At 38.0% G+C, this 24,436-nt stretch overlaps 1 protein-coding gene across 1 annotated transcript; it reads left to right on the top strand.

Annotated features, from left to right (window-relative positions):
* The first annotated feature begins 23,436 nt into the window (after positions 1-23,436).
* LOC145594248 (uncharacterized) lies at positions 23,437-23,973 on the top strand. The gene has a single exon (XM_081650582.1). The coding sequence runs from the start codon at positions 23,437-23,439 to the stop codon at positions 23,971-23,973; it is 537 nt and encodes a 178-aa protein (XP_081506708.1).
* The last annotated feature ends 463 nt before the right edge of the window (positions 23,974-24,436 follow it).

Raw genomic sequence — 24,436 nt, 5'->3', positions numbered from 1 at the left:
CATGAGAATTCTAATTCATGGAATTCACTTCCTCTATTAAAATTTCTAGGAATTAAACAAATGTGTTTAGTTCTCATGTTGGAATTTGTAATCCTAGGAATTGTGAATGACCAAAAGTAGGGTGGTAAATAAATTCTCATATTTTGTGGTAAGTTAAAATTCCCATGAATTGTGTCTTCCACCAATTTTGTCTTTTAATGCCAACCAAACAACATGAACAACCAAACAACCACTAAATATCTAACATGTAGAGTATGTTATGATTATAAATAAAATAACGCTGTACTAGTATATTTATTTATTGAATTTTGTCTTATAAATTTTTTATTAGATTATTTTTTTTATCTGGAGTACACAAAACTCTATATGTGGTTGTCACACGGTGTGGTCACTCATAATAGGGGTTATTTCGTTAGTGTTATTGGGTTACTTGGTCATTGTTATGGGGGTCATTTGGTCAGTATTACAGGATTTCTTCGTAGTGTTATAAAGGTTACTTAGTCATTGTGATAAAGGTTACTTGGTAAGTATTATAAGGATTACTTTGTTATTTTACAGCTGGCCACACACAAGACGAGCTGTCTTGAGTATTGCACACATTTTACCTTGATTGAAGTATCACAATTTTGGATCAATCATTAATTAAGAAGTATGTTTTTTATGTTAATGTTAGCTTGTTGTTAGGTGACGCAACTTGGCAGGCGGGGGAAGAGAAAGTGTGATTGACTGATTGCTAACCCAAGAGATTGAGACTTCTTTAATAAAATAAAGTAGCAAAAAAGGCCAAAAAAACCAAATATATAAAAGAAGAAATAAGGAGCAAGCGTGTTTTTTACTACAATAATTGTACTTTCTTTTTTTTTTTTTTTTTTTTGTGACGGGATAATTGTACTTAACTTTTAATGAATAGTACTCCAATATAATCTATAAAATTCAATGGATTCTCGATATTCCATAAATATAATAGATAAAGGCATAAATATGATGGAATCTTTTCAGTATTGGAATAACAGTCATTCAACTTTTTTAGGGGGAGAAATGAGATGAGATAGGTTATTGAGAAGGTGATGTCCTTTTCAACGGTGAGCTATCTTTTTATATGAATTTTATTTCGCCAAGGAATCTACAACGGTTGGGACTTATGGGGCGGATACGGATACAACTTGGTTCCCTATCTTTATACCACATTCCCACCTATAATTTTATCGGATTTGTCATAAACCGATCCGATCAATCTAATTTGAAATTAACTTGAATAAAATTCAATTTAAACTAGATTAAGGGTCTGTTCTAATTGACTGAACTCAGCTGAACTGAACTGAACTGAACTGAACATATTTTATAAGAGAAGGAAATTAGGAGCTGAACTGAACTGAAATGAATTGAGCTGAACTGAACTGAACTGAACTGAACTCAGCTGAACTGAACTAAACTGAATTTCAACGTAAGAGAACAGGCCCTATTAAACCCCGGTAACGAAACATGCATCACTGCTTAATTTGGTCCGGGTTGTGTAATAATGGATAAAAAATTTGCTTGAATAAACTTTTGTTCTAACTAGGGATGGCAATGGGTCGGATCTGGACCGGGTCTGGATGGACCCGGATCCAGATCCGTTTTTGTATCTAGGATCCAGATCCGACCCGGATCCGTCGGGTCTGGAAAATGAAGACCCGGATCCAGATCCGACGGGTCCAACGGATTCGGGTCCGGATCTGGGTCCAAAACGGGTCCAATATATATTTTGCCTAATTTTTTGCAAAAAATTAATATTTGGGTAAAAAAATGCATTTAAAACTTCCGTCGGGGGTTATTAAGTTCAACCTAAATTTTAGTTATACAACAAATCTAAAAACACAAAGGTACCAACTTATACATTTATATTTTGAAATATAAATTATAAATAACGATAAAGGTACGATTTTAGTAATAGCTAGTGAATTTGATATGAGGCATCCAAAATTCATATCTTGAAAGGGCTTTATCAATACTAACATTGTCAACATATTTAATAATGAAACAAACAATTTTTATTTTTTTTAAAAAAAAAACGGGTAAACGGATCTGGATCCGGGTCTGGAGGCCAGACCCGGATCCAGATCCGTTTTTTTCAGCAGGACCCGGATCCGACCCGGATCCGTCGGGTCCAAAATTAGAAGACCCAGATCCGTGAAAAACGGATCTGGATCCACGGATCCGGGCCGGGTCCAGATCCACTGCCATCCCTAGTTCTAACTATAACTAAAACCATTTTGTTCGAGTTCAATAGCCTTTTTTTAAAGCAAATTTAGGGCATGTTCACATTTACTGAACTGAGCAGAACTGAACTGAACTGAATTGATTGGAACTAAACTGAATTGAGCTGAATTGAATATTTTATGTGAAAGGGAATTTAAGAGTTGAACTGAACTGAACTGAACTGATTGGAGCTGAACTGAACTGAACTGAAATGAACTGAAATTAAGTAAATATGAATAGGCCCTTAGCCTTTTTAATATTCCAATGCCTTTCATTAGCCCAAAATCCATATACCATAAGTCCATTTAAAAATTTCTATATGGAATATTTTAAAAAAAATAAAATTAAAAGACACACCAGAAATATTTATTTGAAAATATATTATTAAAAAAAATTAAAGTATAAAAATTTGTCTTATACTTTAGTTTTAGTTGGCAGTACATTTATGGATTATCTTAAATATATTATTAAATTTACCAATTGTCTAAAATAATACATTGTCTCTATTCTTTTTAATTGTAACATTTCATATTTTACACTATTTACATACACTATTTTGCTCATATTTTGTGATTTATACATTGGAATAAAACATAATTGTGGGAAGAATAAGGGGATTTCTATTCTCAAAACATCACAAGTCAGATCCAAACCTCCAACTTCAAGCTTAGAATATTTGTTTTGACAAAAATAGAAGTGTCATGGCCTTATTGGTATCTAGATCAGGTTAAGTTAGATCAGATTCATTTTAAATTTAAGTTGAATTATGCTAAATTATTGTGTCCATATAAATCTAATACGTAGTATATATATTTAAAATTGGCGAATGAGATTAAGTTTAAATTAATTAAATATTAAATATTAATTTTATCTAAATATATAACAAATTTTAGCTCATAAATAAATAAATAAATAAATAAATAAAAATCAAACAAGCCGTGCATCGCACGGGCTTAGGGTCTGTTCTCTTACGTTGAAATTCAGTTCAGTTCAGTTCAGCTGAGTTCAGTTCAGTTCAGCTCAATTCATTTCAGTTCAGTTCAGTTCAGTGTGCCTTATATAAATGTACTGCCAACTAAAAACTAAAGTATAAAACAAATTTTTTATTAACATAAATAAATGATTTAACGTGTCCTTCCATATTACTATATAGTAAAATGTGTATTTTAAAATATCTATTTGAAAAATAAGCTATTTTATAATAAATTCATTATGATATTTGTGTAAATTTACTTATACAGTGTTAATTTGAAAATAATTATTAAAAAAAATTTCTTGCATGGCACGGGATCTAATCTAGTGGTCTAAAATAGTGTTACTATGATAAAATTATCTAAATTTTCTTCACAAATATCATTAAAACATAATTAATACATTAAAATTATTAAAAGATTTTTTAAATAATTAATTTTGTAATTATTAGGGTATATGTTCACATTTTGCAGTGTTTTATTCGGCCTACTTGACTTATTATAGCAAAATGAGAATTGAATGCTAAGTTCGGGTAATATAAGTTGTGATATTGTTACTTGTTTAGCAAATTTCAAACAAATAAGTTCATATAATACTAGTATAATACTAAAACAAACACTATGAATGACACGTGTCAATTCATGATGCTGCTTTTTCCCTTCAAAAAATTCCCCTTCACCTTTTTATTTTTATTTTTTTGTCAATACCACCTACGACTTACTATAAAATTTGCACAAAATATTCAACATATCATATAATTGTAATAATTTTGATTCTTATAATTTCCATATTTATATTAAAATATTTTCCATATCTCTTACTTTGTACATTTTAATATTTAAATTAGAGATGAAAATTGTGTCGTGTTGTGTTCCTGTTCGATATTAAACGGGTTGGGATGCCTCAACACTAACCAAACCCATATAATGAGCGCATGGCATGCTGTTTCCACCCGTTTAATTAAATCTGCTTTTTTCGTGTCCGGCTCATGTCATGTTGTCGTGTTATATGAAAAAATATTGGCCTCATTCAATAAATTATCAAAATTTCCGTAATTTATTAGGATTTGTTCTTAATCAGGTTGAGTCGTATTAATAAATATATTATAGTTGTATTTCGTTATGATATTTTTATGAAAAATAATATGATTACTTTTCTAATTAAAAGTAGTGAAATTACCGTGCATAACACGGACCCTAATCTAATTTTTTTGTTCATATCTCATCCGTTTCAAACTGGAATTCGACTTATGATATACCATTAAAAAGCTTATTTTAAAGGCTATACATGCAATTTCATTTAAAAATTCTAATGCTCATAAATCAGATTAGTCTGATTTTTGACTAAGGTTATGAGAGAAAGAAATGGACTTATGGTATATGGATTTTGGGCTAATGAAAGGCATTGGAATATTAAAAAGGCTAAGGGCCTATTCATATTTACTTAATTTCAGTTCATTTCAGTTCAGCTCCAATCAGTTCAGCTCCAATCAGTTCAGTTCAGTTCAGTTCGATCAGTTCAGTTCAACTCTTAAATTCCCTCTCACATAAAATATTCAATTCAGCTCAATTCAGTTTAGTTCCAATCAATTTCAGTTCAGTAAATGTGAACATGTCCTAAATTTGCTTTTAAAAAAAGGCTATTGAACTCGAACAAAATGGTTTTAGTTATAGTTAGAACAAAAGTTTATTCAAGCAAATTTTTTATCCATTATTACACAACCCGGACCAAATTAAGCAGTGATGCATGTTTCGTTACCGGGGTTTAATTTGGAGTGCCAATTTTTGTGTTACAGTATTCGAACCTTACCTGTTTGATTGATGAGTATCATTATAATTTATAAGTGTTAAATTGTTATCCAATCCGATAATGATATAAATTCGAGTACTTAACCCATGTTCAGCCTTAATAAGACTATATAAAGTATTGTCTAATTGTCTATGTCTATATATGCCTGAGCAAGAGAGGATTATTATTTCCACTTTTAAAGGTTTGCAATAATTGCATTTCATTGTATTTGTGATTTACACGGCAAAACCACTATTTGTGCTGGCATTCATGTGGAATCCTAATACAGAAAGATCACTATAAAGTCTATTGGCTCTATATAAGGAAACAATAAATGTATTTAGTTTTTTTCAATAAGAAAAAGATTGGACAATCAACAAAAGATTATTTACATAAATAATTAGCAAAGCAAAAAAATTGTAATCATCAAACTTAAGTTTTTAAAAGCCCTAATCTTGGGGTTTTTTTTTAGCTTATAACAATGGTTCCTCCGTTCGAGAGGAACTTGTCTCCCTCGAAAGAAAGAATTTTTCTTCTTTAATTCGAAAGACAAGATTTTTTCATTCTCCTTCAAAGACAAGGTTTTTCAAACTCCATCTAAGGAAAGGTTAAAGACAAGATGTTCACTGCAGTTGGAAATATCAGGCTATGTAGGATTCAGGTTACAAAATTATCACAAGAATTTTCTTCATCCCAAAATTTTGATGCATTGGCGAATCCACTTGAAAAATTATACGAGATAATGAATTGAGAATATGCCAAATTGTTATATCTATGTATATGGATTCTTAGTTTTTCCTCCGTTAAATCTATTTCCTTTGTCGTGAATTGTCAATTGTAGATGTCGTATGGCTAAAAAAAAAAAAAAAGCCTATTTAACGTTTAGGACCGGAGACGTGTTAATTAGTTAAGAGTGATATTCAATAGCGTCAAGATATGAAATTAAATCCTCATATATCTTTTGTTCAATCTCAAAACAAAAAAGTTCCATTTTTTTTTTTTTGAGGGGGGTGGATTAAATTCATTAATAAAAAGCCATACGGCACTTACATAAGAGATCGTAATAAAAAAAGTTCCAATTTTCAATTAGTGAATTTTTTTTTTTTTTTTGAAGACTTCCTTACAATAGATGAAAATAGCCTAACTTCAATAATAAACATTAGATGAAAATAGAATATTTTATATTTAGATTTCCTTACAATAGTGTACTTCAACAACTACTATTTTAGATTTAGTAGCTATTATTAGTGCTGTCAAATTTCAAACCGAAACCGTTTAACCGCCCGAAACCGACCGACCCAAATGAGAACCGAACCGATTAAAAACCGATTTTTTTGAAATCGAAAACCGACCCGAACCGTATTTTAGTAAACCCGAAACCGAATCGACCCGAATAATGTTAAACCGTATAAAAACCGAACCCGTTAACAAACCGAACCAAATATAAACCGAACCGAAAGAAAACCGAACCGAAAAAAATCGAACCGTATCTAACCCAAAACCGGTTCCAACCCGAAACCGTTTAAACTGGCAAAAAAACCGCTTACACCGAACTGTTAGCAAACTGCTACCCGTTTGCACCGAACCATTTAAAAACCGAACTGATTGTAAACCGAACTGGTTATAAATCGAACCGTTTATGAACCAAACCACTTCTAAATCGAACCGTTTACAAACTTTTTTATATAATTACATGGATTTTTTTTTTGACGGGAATATAATTAAATCGAACCGTTTACAAACTTTTTTTTTTGACGGGAATATAACTAGTAAGATCAGTATGACTAAACTTGAAACAGAACATAATATGTATTTATAAAATCAATGAGAATTTGTTTATAATATGATGCCTGAAATGATTCACGACTTTATATAAAACTTGTGAACGCAAAAGGTTAGCAAATACTATCAAATTTCAAACTAAAACCATTTAACTGCCCGAATCCAAACAACTCGATAAACAATTAATTTTTTGAAACCGAAAACCGACCCGAATCGTAATTTAGTAAACTTGAAATGGAACCGATATGAATAATGTTAAAGTGGTTAAACCATCGAAGAACCGAACCAGTTATAAACTGAACCGAAAAAGAACCGAACCAGTTAAAAACTGAACCGAAAAAGAACCGAACCAGTTATAAACTGAACCAAAAAAGAACCGAACTGTTTCTAACCCGAAACCGTTTCCAACCCGAAACTGTTTGAATCGGGATAAAAACCGTTTACACCGCACCGTTAACAAACCGCAACCCGTCTGCACCGAACCGTTTACTACCCGGACTGTTTACAACCCGAACCGAATTAAAACCGCTTAAGAATAAACCGAAACCGAATCGAACCGATAACTATTTAAACCGAACCAAAACCGACCCGTGAGACAATTAAACCGATTCCAAACCGACCCGATTAAATACCGAACCGATTTCAAACCGAACCGAAACCGAACTGGCAAACCGTTTTGACAGTGCTAGCTATTATAGTTTAGAACTTTGACTTTATAAAGGGCAGCTCAACGTTTCAAGTTTCGGGAAGTTATTTGGCAGGCCTATGCAATTAATATTATAATTTCCATGGTCATAATCATGTTCTAACAATGATTTGTTTAATATTATTTTTTGTTTTAAATTTCTTCAAAAATATATTTTACTTCCTTTTTGTATCATTCGAATCATTGACGAAATTCTCATTATGTAAGTGATGAAATATGCAATCACGCTGCACCTTATTATTTCTGAATTGTGCACTAAAAGTCAAATAGTATTATTGATAAAATGTGTTGTGTGTATAGACGTATTGATATAACAAGTGTAAGGAAATGAAAATTCTACAATGAATGACGCAACGGTGGAACAAAAAATTGATGTATTGAATGTGTGAGATTTTAAAAATACTAGTTTTGTTCTTTGGAGACAAAATCGGAATACATATATTGATACAAATTATTTTCTACAACATAAAATTATCGTTAATGTAGGATATTTTCACATACAATATCATTAATTAATGCAAAAGTCCTTTATAAAATATAGATATAATACGTATTTGAGAACAAAATTGTACTTTTTGTGATTTAATTAGTATGATACGGAGAAATCCCTCCATCCCTTTTTTACATTCTTGTTTGTAAAATTATATGGGAATTAAGGAACTAAGAATAAAACAAATAACAATAAATTAAAACACAATGGGAAGTACAAAACATTAAATGATGTCTTTAAGTAAAACAAAGATAAATTAAAATGACAATACTCTTATGACTTAAAATGACATCATATTTTGATAAAATGATGTCATTATATCAGCTAAGACTCTTTTAATACTCATTCATATTTAACACTTTATCCCTAAACTCAATTAAGACTTCTCATACAATATATTATTATATTTTATATATTTATTTTATATTTTATATATTTATTTTTATTACTCTAAGTAATAATAAAAAAATAAGTAGGGCCCACACTTAAGTCTTAAGTTGAGTTTTGAATTTTCAAGACTCAACTTGAGACTTAGCAAAGATTTCTAAAGAAAAATGGGATCAAACAAAGAGTCTTGTCTTAAGACCCAAGATGATATATAATATCATGTGGAGTGTTAAGACTCAGGGCTAATATATTTTTATTACATTCATTACTCCCTTACAGAGTTATAGACAGTGATGTAGACATTATGTAATACTCATTCCATCTACAAATATTCTTCCCCTTTTAAATTTGCACGTTTGCCAATGCAAATCTTTGACCATAATTATTATCGTTAGTTGCTCTTTAGCTAGTGAGAAATCTAACAATTAAATTTTAATAAACTACATATTAAAAGGAATCAAATAAAAACTCGACATGACTATGTTGTGTCTTATATGGAGTATCTGAAGAGTAATTTAGGATATACTTGCTCCACTTTCCTTTTCCAGCCGTTTTTAAATACTTGTTCCATTTCCTTTTTTGGAAAGTTTTTATAAAATTTAATTTATTTCTCACACTTAGTGGACCCAACATAATACTCTCTCTCCTCCTATTCTTCCACTACTTTTGCTTACTACAATTTTTTTATTTTCTCAACTACCCCACTACCTCTATATTTTACTTTCTTCAATTTCTCCTAACACTCCGCGCATGGAAAAATGGAGCAAGTATTTAAAAACGGAGGGAGTAAGATAACAAATGGATAAAACAAAAAGGGACATGAGGAGTAGTAGCTGGTTATGGGTACAACCCCATAACAACGTTTCAGCTACTAGACTAGTTGACATCCATATTATTTAATTTTTTTTAAATGGTATTATTGTGAGTTGGTGCCAAATTATCAACTAAAGTTGATTAATTATACACCTAATTATTAAAAAGGGATAAACGGTATATAGATATGAACCAACAATAAAGATCTGAATGCCAACTAGCTAGTTTATTTGATAGAATTCTAAATATGACATCCTATACACAGGATCAAATCTCGTCTAAATTACTGGTCTTTGTTTGAGGATCAACCAACGATAGAGACGCATCACCTATCACCCACACCCCTTACAATAAGTTAGAGTGCATGATCGGATATGCTCAAAGCTCAGCCAACATTGAGTCCACTAAGTTAAAGTGGCAGTCGGAGTGGCATTTGATTATCACTAGCTAATGCCTATCCGATGTTGGTGCAACTCATCGTGGCAAATTTTACTTTAGAATCTGATGAGATTTATTATCTCTGGTTTCAAAATTATGCTGTAAAGTTGTTACTTTCTTGTCAATCGGTTTTCCTTTTTTCTTTGTTCGATCACTATTTCTATCTACATCAGTATAGTACGTGGTCCTTGGTGTTGTTTCATACGATTAGTAAATCCTAAATAGAGCAAGTTTAGATGATTCGCAGCATAAATAAGTCGGTTGGTGCAGATTAGTTGCCCGTCTAGACTTGCCATCGATATTATCAATTGGTATATTTTGTTACCATATTTCTAACGAATGTTTATGGGAAATAGAAGAGATAGCTTACCTTGCTTTGGCTGTGGACTTGCTATTAATATTACAAAAACTTTTGCATGTCTCCGTTTTACAATAATTTTAAGTGACTTTTTTTTTTTTTTTTTTTTTTTTTTTTTTTTTTTTTTTTGCAAAAGTGACTCATATTTTCACAAAATAGACCCTTTTTTGTCACAAAAGTGACCCTTTATTTTCACAAAAGTGACTTTTTTTTTTACAAAAGTGACCCCTTTTTTTTGCAAAAATAATTAGGCTACATATGCAAAGCAGAGTATCAAAATCAACAAAAATAAACACAAAATTAGCAATAGTAATGAAAAACTTGTAAGATGACTTAGAATGTGATTTCCTCACAATTTGATCCCAAACCTCTAAATATTTCTCAAAAATCAACAAAATAAGAAAATTGACAATATCAAGCAAGAAAAATACATTAAAATGAATCAAAAAAAAGAAATACTAGCATTTTAATAGGCTTCACTAGCAGGTGTATTTTTACCCAATTTCTTCATCAATTTGCTCGAAGTTGTTGAACTGCTGAAAAATCAACAAATAATAAAAAAAAAGCAATAATCTGAAGAAAAAATGCATAAAATTGAAAAAAAATCAGAAAATAGAGAATGATCAAATCAAAAACAATAACAACTTTCTCACTTGGTCCCCAAGGCAATTCACATGCATTTGTGAGCTAACCATGTGTCACCCAACCTTGAGCCCCAAGTTGGGTTCGTTGGGCCACATTCTTTTGGCCCGCGTCCATGACCCGTCACCCGGGTGCACGACCCCTTTTGACATATGCTGCCACCGTGGCGCGCTGCCAACGTGGCTGCCACGTGCACTGACACATGTGCTGCCACATGGGGTGCTACCATGTGTGCTGCCACGTGGCACACTCCTATTTGGCGCGCTTCCCTAGCCTTTCGCGTGGCTAGGATTTTACTTGTTACTTGAAGCATTTTCCCGTCTCGCCAAATCCTAAATTTTGGCTCGACATTTTAGGTTCTCCGATGCTCGGTTTCGACGCTCCACGCTCGAATTTCCGACGTCTAAATATAAATTACTCAGTCGACTCATTAATTCCTTCCGAATTAATTTGTCGCTTCGGCTCGTTAGTTGCTTGGGTGTGACCCGAAAGGTTCAGTCAAGATTAAACTGTTATATTAATTATGCATTAATATTACTGATTGGAATCGGCCTCCACCTAGGCATTCCGATCACTTGACCTTATTGAATTTGTTAGCTTTCTAATAATTCTGAACCCACTATTAAAATAATACACTTGTTCGAAGGACACCATTCTTTTTAGGGTGGATTGTGACATACCCTCAATAAGAGCACTAAAAGCTCCAACTTCTCTATACTTTCTCTCTCTACATTTATTCCGTTTCCGATCACTAACTAAATCGTCAGAGGCGAATCTCCGACAACCGGAGATACGTGTTTTTGTAGGTGTCCGAGTCTCGTTGCCAGGAAGAGCGTGACCAGTATCCCAAGGGGTCCCAAAATTCCCTGAAACAGAGCCCATTTGATCCCCACCAAGGTCAATGTCTTCCACATCTTCTTCTTCAGGCTGATGCGTCAGAAAGGCATCAGCCTCACACTGAATATCTTCAGCGAACTCTTCTCCAGCTACAGCAGCGGCGCTCTCCTCGGGTGCACCAGTGGCATCATCAGTCTCAGCTGCATTCTTCGCAGCACTTTCCTCCTCTTGAACCACCTCCTTTGGCTCAGGAGTCTTCTGATCAACCTCCATGTCCTGGGTGACGAAAGGTGGTGGGGGAGTCTTGGGAGGACTCCCAGGTGGAGGCTTCGGAGGAGCCCTGCCATCCTGGGGCTCTTGAATTTTGATTCCCCCAATCGGCGTCGGTGTAACATTGAATTGCCTAGGAGGGACCACCGCCCTTCTCTTCTTCCTCGGCGGCCCATCCATGTCTGAATCAGAATTGTCTGAATAAAAAAGGTCTTAGGAGGTTACAGGAGCTTTTCCTTCTCTTCTTTTTCTACCGCCCTCTCCTTCATTAGGCTGCAGAAAATGGGGAGCAGGAAGTAGTGTAAGTAAGCAGCCAAAGAAAACCTTCAGCAAAATAAAAAAATGTTAAGTCAATAGTTTGGAGGACTCACCGAGTTCACGCGTCTTCAGCAGTTGCCTCCTCTTGTCCTTCTGCCGCAGCGGAAGTCCCTTCTCCGCTTTCAAAAGCTTCAACTACCCTGGCTACCTCAGCAGCGGTACGTGATAGCAGCCTCTTCTTCTTCTTCAGTGGTAAGGCGGAAGAGAGGGTCCCACTTCTCCCACCAATGCTTCTGCTGCAGATTATGGGTGATCTGAAGCTTGTTGGAGTGCAGATGCAGAGGACAATCTTTGAAGTCAGTGATCTTCGGTGCGTTGTTCATCACAACCCGGTCGACATTGATTCGAAAACGCTAATAATTGACTCCAACATTACTCTCGTGTAGCACTGAAAGACAAATATGAAATTGTAACACCCCAATAATTCTCTCTTTAAACCTGTGAGGACCCTGAACAATATTCAAGAGAATTACTAACGTGCTACCGTCACGTGTTCAGACGTTAAGGCTTTATCAGAAAATAGCAGCGGAAAAAGTAAATCAGTTATAAATAAGTTTCAAAACCAACGAATGAAACCAAATTAAGTCATACAACTTGGAACCATTAAGGCCCTTATTCAAAACCCAATAAAAGTAGTAAGTGATTAAATTCAGTTTTCAAATAAATTCAAACCCAAAAGAAATAGTGTCGAATAAAATCGAATTAAAATAAATTCAAACTTGCAAAAGAAATAAAATGCAAACAACCAACTCTCTACTCAAGATCCCACAACCGTGATGAATGCTGCATCTGTAAGAACCTGTGGTAATTCTGCTCCCCAATATTACAAGTGTAAAAATTGGATTGTCACAGGGTCATTGAAAGGCAAAGGCCATGACCAAAGAAAGACACACAAAGCACGCAATCAGCAAAGCTGAGTACATACAAGCTGCAAAATAAATTAAGAAATCCATAACATGCTACTAAAAATCAATCATCATGCATCATTAAATTATATACTCAACACACGACTCAACTATTTATATTACTAAGACTCCATTAATTAAAATTAGGTAAATCATTATTTTTATTCATTGGATTATGCAATAGACAAGGCTGTCCAACCCATGCTCCATTGGAACATCAATAAAAGAAAAACCCCATGCCTCCTTTCGGAAACATCAATAAACATCCAACGACCACGACTCCGTGACCGTAGTTAGTATGAGATCTCACCTAACTCCTAGTTTTGAAAAATATTTGAAATAAGAGACTCGTAGATCAGACGGCCTCGAGAAAAGTACACGGCTAATACCCCATGTACCCCAACCCCTGATTGTCATTACTCCAGAAGTACACCAATCCAGAATTTTATTGCTCATCCATCTTGCACTTTACGTGATTTACAGGTTTAGACTTGGTGATGACTCATATGCATAACAATTCAATCAATCCAATACCAATTCAATCAAGTAAAACAACTTTTCAATTTCAATTCTTGATTTATTAGTAGCAAGCAACATTTATTATTTATTGCTTTACTACCTCGGTGTATAAACACCTTGATTGCATAAGGCACCCCAAAACCTCAACCTCGTCTTAGAAGACTTAAATTCTTCCTTTACTCATCCTGCTTGCATAATCATGAATGAGTAATAAATTAATCATTACACCAATCATATACCTTTGCCTCTAAGCGCACCTTGCATAATTAGAGCACAAATAATACTTGCAATATAAAATAGTGCACGTCATACGAAATTCACAATGTATAACCAAACAATTTAACCCAGTCATCCCTATACATGATACTAAGTTCTCGATCCGTCGTCCTTAAACATGCACCTAAAAGAAAGGTTTCGTAACTTGTACGTACCTTGAGCAAACGAATTGGTATGCCACTTTACTAACTAGAAATCACCTTCAATAAACTCCTCTCCTAAGCCAAACAATAACATCTCAATCAATACCCAATCAATCAAATTTACAGCAATACTAACTTACTTTAAAACCTTCAAAATCCAAATCAATCAACACTTTAAAACCTTCCCTTTTGTTAAAATTAAAGGCTTATATATAGTTCTTTAAATTTATTTTTTCATAAAAACCTTAAAATACACTCTTATACATGAAATTACAACAAGTTCAAAGTCTAATAAAAATCTGAAAATTATATAAAAACCCCTAAAAATCTCCCTTTTTAATGGGTGATTAAACCCTCTTTATAAGACATCAAAAGTAGTACTTAGAAACTATTTCCAACACTTAAAACTTCAATAAAAACATATATTTATCCTTAATTTACTTTAAACATAATTAATTTTATTAATCAAACTCAAGGATAATATTTTAAGTAAAAAGAACTTCGTTAAAATCAAAAACTGCCTGAAAATCATATTTAGAGGCTGAATTTGGCCACGAGAGGGTGGTGTTCACTACCAAAAGTAGTGAGTCTTTCTTAAAACGTTGTTTCCACATGGAAAACACTACTTTTTCATCGAAATCGGATGAGTTCAGAATCTGATCGGGATTAAAACGGGATTAATATTAACGAACGAAAATCTAAAAATTAAAACACGTATATAATCTGAAATTTTGCATCATCATATAAACATGTCAAAACTCATAAATTCATAATCTTTTATAACCCATGTATAATATCAAACCTTATTATTAATAAGTTAGAATCAAAATTAAACAAAGATTGAAACTTTAATATAAAAAACAAGAACTTATAAGAGAGGGAAAGAAAGAAGAGAAGAGAATATGGAACAAACGGTGGCTGCTCTGCGGTGGTTCAAGGGCGGCAATGGGTAGTCGCCGATGGTGGTGTGCTGGTGGTAGGAGCAACGTTCAATGCATTTTTTTTCTTGTGTTGATCGTGAACAGCAAGGAAGAAGGAGGAGGAGAAAAAGAAAAAGGGATTACGTGAAAGAGAGGGGAGAATTAAAGGGTTTTTGGGTTGTTTTTTTTATATGGGCTTGGTTTCCAAGTTTAAGTAAGAGTAGGATTAAAGAATTGGGCTTGAATAAAAGTTTAAGGTTTCTTAATTTTAAAGTGGGCTACAATATTATAAACAAGGAGAGTTGGACTTGAATAATCATTCATGATTGAAAATATGGGTAGAGAAATAACTTAATAAAAATAATTTTATTTACTTTATAAACATTAACTTTATTTGCTTATATAAAATAAATTTTGTAAATAAATGATCATAATTAAATATTCACATAAATATAATAAAATATAATTTTAAATTTCATAAAATTACGGGGGATTACAGAAATACATCAATACAACGAAGTAGATGCTCAAAGTACTAAAATATAAATCAAAAGCAAAAAAATTAAATCCTCGGCCCCAGCCCAAGATACTTACAGTCTCGGTACTTTCGGATAAGGCCGAAAACAGCAAGCATGTGATCCTGGAACACATAGAAAGAGCACGACAACCAGGTCTCGGGCACATGCTTCCATCGACTCGTCCCTCCGGGATTCTCCTTTTTCCGAAAGAGATTTACTTGGGCATAATTTGGATCCCTGGAAGCCCTAGGCTCTTCGGGACCAAGATCCTGCATTCTCGGATCAGGCTCTGACAGGTACCAAGGGGCACCAAAGAAGTTTGGAGATGAGGATCCGAAGGAGCCCTAACCCAGATCCATTGGCCTCGCCAGTCCTTGTCTAAAGTGTCATTCGGCTAAATGGTCAGGTGCTTCGGCAGACTCTCAATCCGCCACCAGCCAGGGCTGTGGTCCCCGTACCCTCTCTGACTATTCGGCACGAGTCTGTGCAGCTTCTTGAAACAATGAAGGTTCGGCTGAATGCCGTTAAACAAGCACACCCAGAGATAAGTCATTATCCTTCGGATGCTGACAGGTGTCAACTGACACAAAGAGATGCAGTACTTGTTTAGCAAATCTCTCATAAAGGGATGTAGTGGGAACCGAAGCCCATACGGCATCTGCCGAGTGTACACCCCCACATAGCCAGGGGGTGGACGATAAATTCTATCAGATGCGTAGGCATTCGGCACCAGTACCCATCTTCTTCCAAAATGTCGTAGAATAATTCAATTTGTTCAGCGAAACGGTAAGCTTCCCCGTTCTTCACCCACCAGGAGTAGGGGCTGCAAGTCATCAAGCCGAAGTTCTCTTCGGCTTTCACCCACTCAGTGGCCCCAGGGGGCAACTCCCAGGGCGCAAAGGCTAGGTTTTCAGTACGACATAAGGTGCCTGACCAGAGGTGCCTATCTCCCCCGTTCCTCGGGGAGGCACCGAAGTTATCAGTACGACAAGGGTTCCTTCCCTGCGAACTGGCTAAGGATTTTCTTCACCTTCGTTCGTGATTCCATCCCTAGGATGTCGAGCTCGACCTCGAGCCATGTTTCAAGTACTTGAAAATTCGAGAGAAAAATCGAAAAAAGAGGGGTGCTTCGAAATTCAAAGAAAACCGAAGAAAATTCGAAGAAAATTACATTAATCTGAAGCGAAATTCGGCGATCTACAAGTTCGGGGCAACGAATTTTGGGTTCGGAATATAAATTCCGGGGAATGAGCGAAAGTTTGAAATTGGAAGTGAGGGTTTTGCGTGAGTTTGGAGTGTGAATTAGTGAAGAAGTGAGGAGAGAGAATGGGATGGCAATTTAAATCTTTCCAGAGATGGTTATTCTAGGAGTCCGCGCCTTTAATCTTCCATTAAATCCTCGTTAAGTAGTGATGTGTTCATTTTATATATATATTTATCCCCGTCCCTTGGTCGTAATTAGTAGTGTTTTTGGCTCTTACGAGCCACTTTTATTACTAATTTGTGTTTTCCAGTGTTTTGGTAGTTTTGCTTGAGTTTTGTAGGAATTTGCGTACTTGGAGCAATTTCCCAAGCTTTTCGAGGAGCATCTACAAGTATTGGAAGACCGCGACCCCGTTCGATAGCCCAAGGCCGATTGGAGGGATCAAATCGGTGATTAAGGGCTCGGTTATGAAGATCCAAGTTCAGAGGCCCAAGAGTTGAAGATTCGGGGCCCAAAAGCCTCGCCCAAGAGTCACCTTCTCCGCCCGGACGGGCGCGAGAAGGCTGCTGAGGAAGAAACGCGGGCCCGGTCGGGCGAGCCCTTGCCCGACCGGGCGCGTGTAGATCTTTAGGGATTAGTTTTCCGATTAGTTTTGTTTAGCGAAGATTGTCTTGCTTAGTATTAATGTAATTTTATTAGGCAAGATTAGCACTTCTTCCTTAGTTTTATTTTCTCTTCCTTCTCTCTACTCAACTTTCTCTCTCTAGATTTTATTTTCTTTCTTGTTCCTTAACTCTACTGTAATTCCGTCGTCTTGGTACGATTTCTCCCTTAATTAATCTCAGTATTTATTTCTTTCCATTTCCCTTCATATTTTGTTTAATTATTATGTTTTGCTTAGTTTTAATTATGTCTGAGTAGTTTTCCTTCTAGGGTTTATGGGGATCTAATAAATAATGTGAAGGGGTAATTTTATGATTGTTGAATATTAATGCTTAATTGATTTCCTATTGATTGTTTATATGCTATGCAATTAGATTTGGCCAGGTTTAATTGTATGAGTTTAGCAATATTGATTCGAGATTCGAGAGATGAGAATTGATGTTTAGGCTTAGTTTCAATAGGCAGATTAATTTATAAATGGTTAGGTCGAGATTCGAGAGATGAGATTTAATACCGGTAAATTAATTCTATGATTGTAATACGTAGCGAAAGCCCTTTACGATCTGATTAATTAATGCATTGATGATTGATTATTGTGTTTTACCCTGGAATATTGTTTATTAGTGAACCTATGCCCTAGACTTTATTATTATTGATTTCTTCCTTAACTATTCCCTTTACTCATAATCTTCGTAGTTTAGTCTATAATCACAACAATTATTGGTTACTTTAATAATTTGGATTATAATAATTAATTAGGAATAGAAAGGCCAGTTTCCCTGTGGATTCGACCCTACTTCCCTATCTGCATAAGTTAGTGGACCTAGGTAATTATTTTTGATTAGGTGATACGACTTTAGCCTGTCAAGTAGTTGTTAAACGCACTCCCTCCCAGTTAGCTACCTACTATTCGTCCAACTTCCTTAATCATTATCCAAATAACAGTTATTTCACTAATAACTATGCAAATTCAAAATTTTTGATTAATTAAATCATTTATTTAATCATTAATTTTTTGACACTATCTTGGTTAACTGTCCACTGTCCGTCCAACTTCCCGTCATGCTTCCAAATCACGTCTGGGGGGCAAGTTGTTTGGGTCCAATTCAGCCTAATTGGGCCAGTCCATAAATGATTCAATTATAAAGCCCAAGGTTAAAGATTCAATTCTCCAATCCATGCCAAGTCAAGTCAATTGTCCGGTCAACGTGGTAAGCCCACTCGACTTTAGGCCCACATCTCTTATTGTGCAAAGGTATAAAAGCCTTCACTTCTCTCACATTACATTCATTCACATATAGCCTCAATCAATTAATTCTCTTGCATAACTTTCTCTTTAAACATTGTACTGACTTCGGCATCGAAGGGGCCTTCCTCGGCACAACTCCCGAGGCCAATTTATGTGTGTTTGATGTGTCATTACTTGGACCGGATCATTGTGATGGATTAGCAATTGGGTTGGCCCATTAAGGTTTACCAGTGAATGGCCAAGATGGGTCAAGTCACGGGTCAAGTAACGGGTCAAGTTAACCAAGTGGGCCAAGTGCAAGAAGTCAAAAGCAACGGGCACCAGGAGGAAGCAGAAATAGAATTGGAAGAGCAAGAAGAGCAGTAGCTTTTGGCATAGAAGTCAATTTGGGAAAGAGACAAGCTTGAAAAGGAAGAGACACCACTTTAGTAACCATGGCAAAAAGTTTGATCCTCCCTAAGCTTTGGAGGTCAACCATTATTAGTTTTAGGTTATGTTAGTGATTGAGTATAAATTGTAAGGTAGGTAGTATGAGCCGTTACCCAGAAATTTGTACGAGAAACTTCAAGAGAGTGGTAGCCTAAAGTTGCTAGTGAGACTAATAGCCTCAAGCTATTGCTATCTTGTAATCCTTTCGTTTCATTTGTTAATCAAAGCACTCAAGCTTACCTCTAAATTACTGTCGAATTATTTACAATTATTGTGCGAGAAAATGAGTCCTTGACAACTTGGTATCAGTGCAGGCGGTTATGGCAGGAGGACCGTCGCTGAGTCAGCGTGCCGACGCGGCGGAGGAAAGGCTGGAAACCGTCGAATCACGGCTGAAGTCGATCGAAGAGGCGCTCGCAGCCCAAGATGCCTCAATTGGGCGCGTCGTGGGTGAGGCTGTTAGCAAGGCCATGGTGGATGCTCAAAAGGCAATCACCGACAACTTCGCGGCATTGTTCGAAGTGGAAAAGAAGCGGCAGGAGGATGATAGAATTAGAATAGAAGGACGAATTGACCGATTCCGTGATGACTAGGAACTTCGCGCGACCATGGCGGCAAGGGCGAATGAGCAGTTCCGGGAGGAGGTTAAGGCTGCCGTAGCCGCTGTGACCACGAGGCCCGGAAATAGACCGCCACCGATTCCACTGGAGCCAGGAGAGAACAACCAGGCTAACAATGGTGAGAACGATGTGCGCACTCCTCTCATTGGGGGATTTGGGATGCCAGAGTGGAGGAATAGGGACCCCCGGGGTTGGATTGAGGAAGGTGGTGGAGGCGGAGGGCGGTGGAAACCGAAGAGGCTCGACATGCCGGTGTTTGATGGTAAGGATCCGGACAATTGGGTAATGAGGGCGAAGATGTATTTTGATTTTAATCATCTTTCCGACGCCGACCGGGTGACGGCGGCGGTGGTCGCAATGGAAGGACCAGCCTTGCAATGGTATCATTGGGAGAACAGAAGGCGTCCGTTCGCCCACTGGAATGACCTCTGACGTCGTCTTCTGAAGGAGTTCCGTTCCACTAATTCGGGAACCTTACAAGAGCAGTGGTTGGCCGTGACTCAAACGGCAACCGTCGAGGAGTATCGGAGAAAATTTATCAAATTAGCGTTCCCTTTAGAGGATATACCAGAGGAAATCATGAGGGGACAATTCATTAATGGGCTGAATGAGGAAATTAAAGCTGAGATCCGATTGTTGGATCCGGGAACGTTAGAACGGGCCATGGATCTGGCCGGAAAAATTAAGGCTCGAAACCGGGTTAACAAGGGGAAAGGAGGACTCGGACCGTGGCGAGCCGGAGCGAGTCAGACCGGACCGGGTTCGAGCGGGGCCAGCAGTAGTAGGCCACAAGGAGGGCTGATCTCAACCTATGGGCTACCTAGACATTCAACTCCTAACAAGAATTGGGCCAGGCCCACCGAATCTCAAGGGTCTGTTAATTGGAGTAAGTCCAGCAACAGCCCAGCTTTAAGACCCATGAATGAAACCCAAAAGATTAACTGAAGCAGAATTGCAAGAGAGGAGATCGAAGGGACTTTACTTTAGCTGTGATGAGAGATGGGGCGTGGGACATAGGTGCAAGAGGAGGGAGCTCAGTGTGCTCATGGTGTCCGACGGGCCGGAGGTGGAGGAAGAAGGGGACGAAAAGGAGTTAGAAGAGGCAGTTAAAATATCACTTTGTTCGGTGGTTGGGCTCACAAATCCGAAAACTATGAAGCTCAGGGGAGTCGTGCAAGGGAAGGAGGTCGTGGTGATGATAGACCCGGGAGCAACCCACAATTTTTTATCGCTCCGGGTTATCGAGGAAGCCAAGGTTCCACTAAGCAAAGGTGGAGAGTTTGATGTGTCACTAGGAAATGGGGAAACCGTGAGAGGGAGTGAAGTGTGTAGAGGGGTAAAGATCAAATTAAGTGGGGGAGTGACCTTGATAGAGGATTTTTTACCATTAGGTTTGGGGAACGCCGATGTCATCCTAGGGGTGCAATGGCTTGAGAAACTTGGAACGGTCACAACAAATTGGAAAACTCACGTTATGAGTTTTACCATTGCCGGTGTGCCTATCACTTTGGTGGGCGACCCAACACTAGAGAAAACGCAAGTATCCCTCAAAGCCATGATCCGAAATATTTGCAAGAATGGAGGTGGGGTGTTGGTAGAAATTAACCGTGTAGAAGGTGAGGAGAGACCGAAGGAAGGAGGAGTGGTGCCGGAGTGTTACCGTGGGGTGTTCGAAATGCCTAGTGGGTTGCCGCCCAACCGGGGGCATGAGCACGCCATCATCTTGAAGGAGGGAAGTAACCCCGTTAGTGTGAGACCCTATAGATACCCTCAAGTGCAAAAAGATGAGATAGAAAGACTCATCAAAGAGATGATGGATGCCGGAATTATCCGACCCTCTACTAGTCCTTTTAGTAGCCTGGTGTTGCTTGTGAAGAAGAAGGATGGGTCTTGGCGATTTTGTGTTGATTACCCTGCCTTGAACAAGGAAACGGTGCCGGATAAATATCCTATTCCGGTGATTGATGATCTCCTTGATGAGCTACATGGAGCGGTAATTTTCTCCAAGTTGGACTTAAAGTCCGGCTATCATCAAATTCGGGTGAGGCCCGAAGACACTCACAAGACGTCCTTTAGAACCCATGAAGGGCACTATGAGTTCTTATTAGTCATGCCCTTTGGGTTGACTAACGCTCCCGCTACTTTTCAATCATTGATGAATTATGTATTTAGGCCATTTTTGAGAAAGTCTGTCTTGGTGTTCTTTGATGACATTTTTATCTATAGTAAGAGTGAAGAGGAGCACGTGGAACATGTAAGAGTAGTGCTTGAAAAGTTGGCCGAAAACATGTTGTATGCCAACATTAAAAAGTGTGAGTTTGGAAGGAAAGAGGTAGCTTATCTTGGTCATGTAATTTCGGCCAAGGGTGTAGCCATGGATGGTGAGAAGGTAGAGGCAATCTTGAAGTGGAAAGCGCCAACAAATTTGAGGGAGTTGAGGGGTTTCCTCGGCCTCACGGGACATTATCGCAAGTTTGTAGCAAACTATGCCCAAATAGCGGCACCTGTCACGTCTCAACTCAAGAAGGATGCCTTTGGGTGGTCATTAGAGGCCACCAAAGCTTTTGAAGCTCTTAAAGGGGCTATGTTCAAGGCACCCGTGCTAGCCATGCCCGATTTCGCTAAGGCTTTCGTAGTAGAGACCGACGCTTTGGGTTTTGGTGTAGGGGTGGTGATGTTGCAAGAAGGGAGGCCGATAGCCTACTATAGCAAGTTGTTAGGGGTGAGAGCAAGTGAAAAGTCCATTTATGGGAAAGAGCTTATGGCAATTTTCTTGGCTATCATAAGGTGGAAACATTACCTTTTAGGGAGACACTTCATAGTTAGAACCGATCAACAAAGCCTTCGGTTCATCACACAACAAAGGGAGGTGGGGGGTAAGTACCAAAAATGGATGAGGAAGCTCGTGGGATTTGACTTTGAAGTGCAATATCGGCCGGGGGCGTCGAATAGGGTCGCCGATGCTCTTTCAAGAAGGGATCAAGGCAAGGTGCAGCTTAGTACCACGGTGCATTCACATTCTGTTGATTGGAAGGAGTTGGAAGCTGAAATTGAGAAGGATCAGTGGTTGGCCCAGATTCGAGTGGGCCTAGAAAAGAGAGAAGAAAGCCCAGTTGGATTCCATTTAGAGGGTCAGAGAGTTATGTTCAAAGGAAGAATTGTTCTACCAAAGAAGTCCACATTCATTCCACGGCTACTTCACGAGTATCATAACGCTCCAACTGGCGGTCATGAGGGGGAGGTCAAAACCTACCTCCGGCTCGCCGCCGACTGGTTTTGAGTGGGAATGCGGAGAATGATTGGTGATTATGTACGGAGCTGCGACGTGTGTCAGAGAAACAAGGCTGTGCAACGGAGTCCCCTTGGGCTACTTCAACCGTTGCCGATTCCGGCAGCCATATGGGAGGACATTTCCATGGATTTCGTGGAGGGTTTGCCGCTGTCAAAGGGGGTCGACTAGGTGCTAGTGGTGGTTGACCGCCTGTCAAAGTACATCCATTTCATTGGCTTGAAACATCCATTCAATGCCCTTAAAGTAGCAGATTTCTTCACCCGTGAGATCGTGCGATTGCACGGTTTTCCGTCCACCATAGTCTCCGATAGGGACCGTGTATTCATGAGCATTTTCTAGCGAGAACTCTTCCGACTCCAAGGGACCCATTTGAAGCGTAGCACCGCCTATCACCCTCAATCTGACGGTCAGACGGAGATCGTCAATAAGGGTTTGGAGACATACCTTCAGTGTTTCATCGCCGGAAAGCCCAAACAGTGGGCGGCGTGGTTGCATTGGGCTGAGTACGCCTACAACACTTCTCCCCATACTTCGACCAAATTGACACCGTTCAAGGTGGTTTATGGGCGGGATCCGCCAAAGCTCTGGAGGAATGGTTGAAAGAAAGAGATGCAATCTTGGATGAGTTGAGGGTCAATGTGTTAAAGGCCCAGCAATGTATGAAGGAGTATGCGGACAAACGCCGGCCAGACGAGCAATTCGAGCCCAAAGATGAAGTGTACTTGAAACTCCAGCCGTATCGGCAGCGGTCTCTGGCAATCCGCCCTCATGAGAAGTTAGGGGCGCGGTTCTATGGGCCGTTTCCGATCCTTGAGAAAGTGGGTAAGGTGGCTTACCGTCTGGATCTTTCGGCCACCTGCAAAATCCACCCTGTCTTCCATATTTCCCAGTTGAAGAGAGCAATTGGTGCGGCTCCGGTCAATCCCACAATTCCGGCTCAACTCACGGCGGACCTAGAACTCGTCGTAGAGCCAGAAGCAATGCATGAGGTGCATCAGAACAAGGGGGCAGGACAGCCTAGGGTGCAAGTTCTAATTAAATGGCAAGGGTTGCCACCATTTGAAGCGACTTGGGAAGATGCCGCCACCATCGTAGATCGTTTTCCGGCCTTCCACCTTGAGGACAAGGTGAATCTCGAGGCGGCGGGTATTGTGATGGATCAGCAATTGGGTCGGCCCATTAAGGTTTACCAGTGAAGGGCCAAGATGGGTCAAGTCACGGGTCAAGTAACGTGTCAAGTTAACCAAGTGGGCCAAGTGCAAGAAGTCAAAAGCAACGGTCACCAAGGAGGAAGCAGAAACAGAATTAGAAGAGCAAGAAGAGCAGTAGCTTTTGGCATAGAAGTCAATTTGGGAAAGAGACAAGCTTGAAAAGGAAGAGACACCACTTTAGTAACCATGGCAAAAAGTTTAATGCTCCCTAAGCTTTGGATGTCAACCATTATTAGTTTTAGGTTATGTTAGTGATTGAGTATAAATTGTAAGGTAGGTAGTATGAGCCGTTATCCAGAAATTTGTATGAGAAACTTCAAGAGAGCGGTAGCCTAAAGCTGCTAGTGAGACTAATAGCCTCAAGCTATTGCTATCTTGTAATCCTTTCGTTTCATTTGTTAATCAAGGTACTCAAGCTTACCTCTAAATTACTGTCGAATTATTTACA

This window comes from Chenopodium album, chromosome 19 (genome assembly GCF_948465745.1).
Source record: "Chenopodium album chromosome 19, dcCheAlbu1.1, whole genome shotgun sequence".
Taxonomy (NCBI): Eukaryota; Viridiplantae; Streptophyta; class Magnoliopsida; order Caryophyllales; family Amaranthaceae; genus Chenopodium; species Chenopodium album.
Note: the sequence above shows the minus strand (reverse complement) of the source record. Positions and strands in the feature narration are given on the sequence as shown.

Bases quoted from the DNA above. Each gene is read 5' to 3' on its own strand.
- LOC145594248 (XM_081650582.1), top strand. From the start codon at position 23,437: ATGAAGGAGTATGCGGACAAACGCCGGCCAGACGAGCAATTCGAGCCC.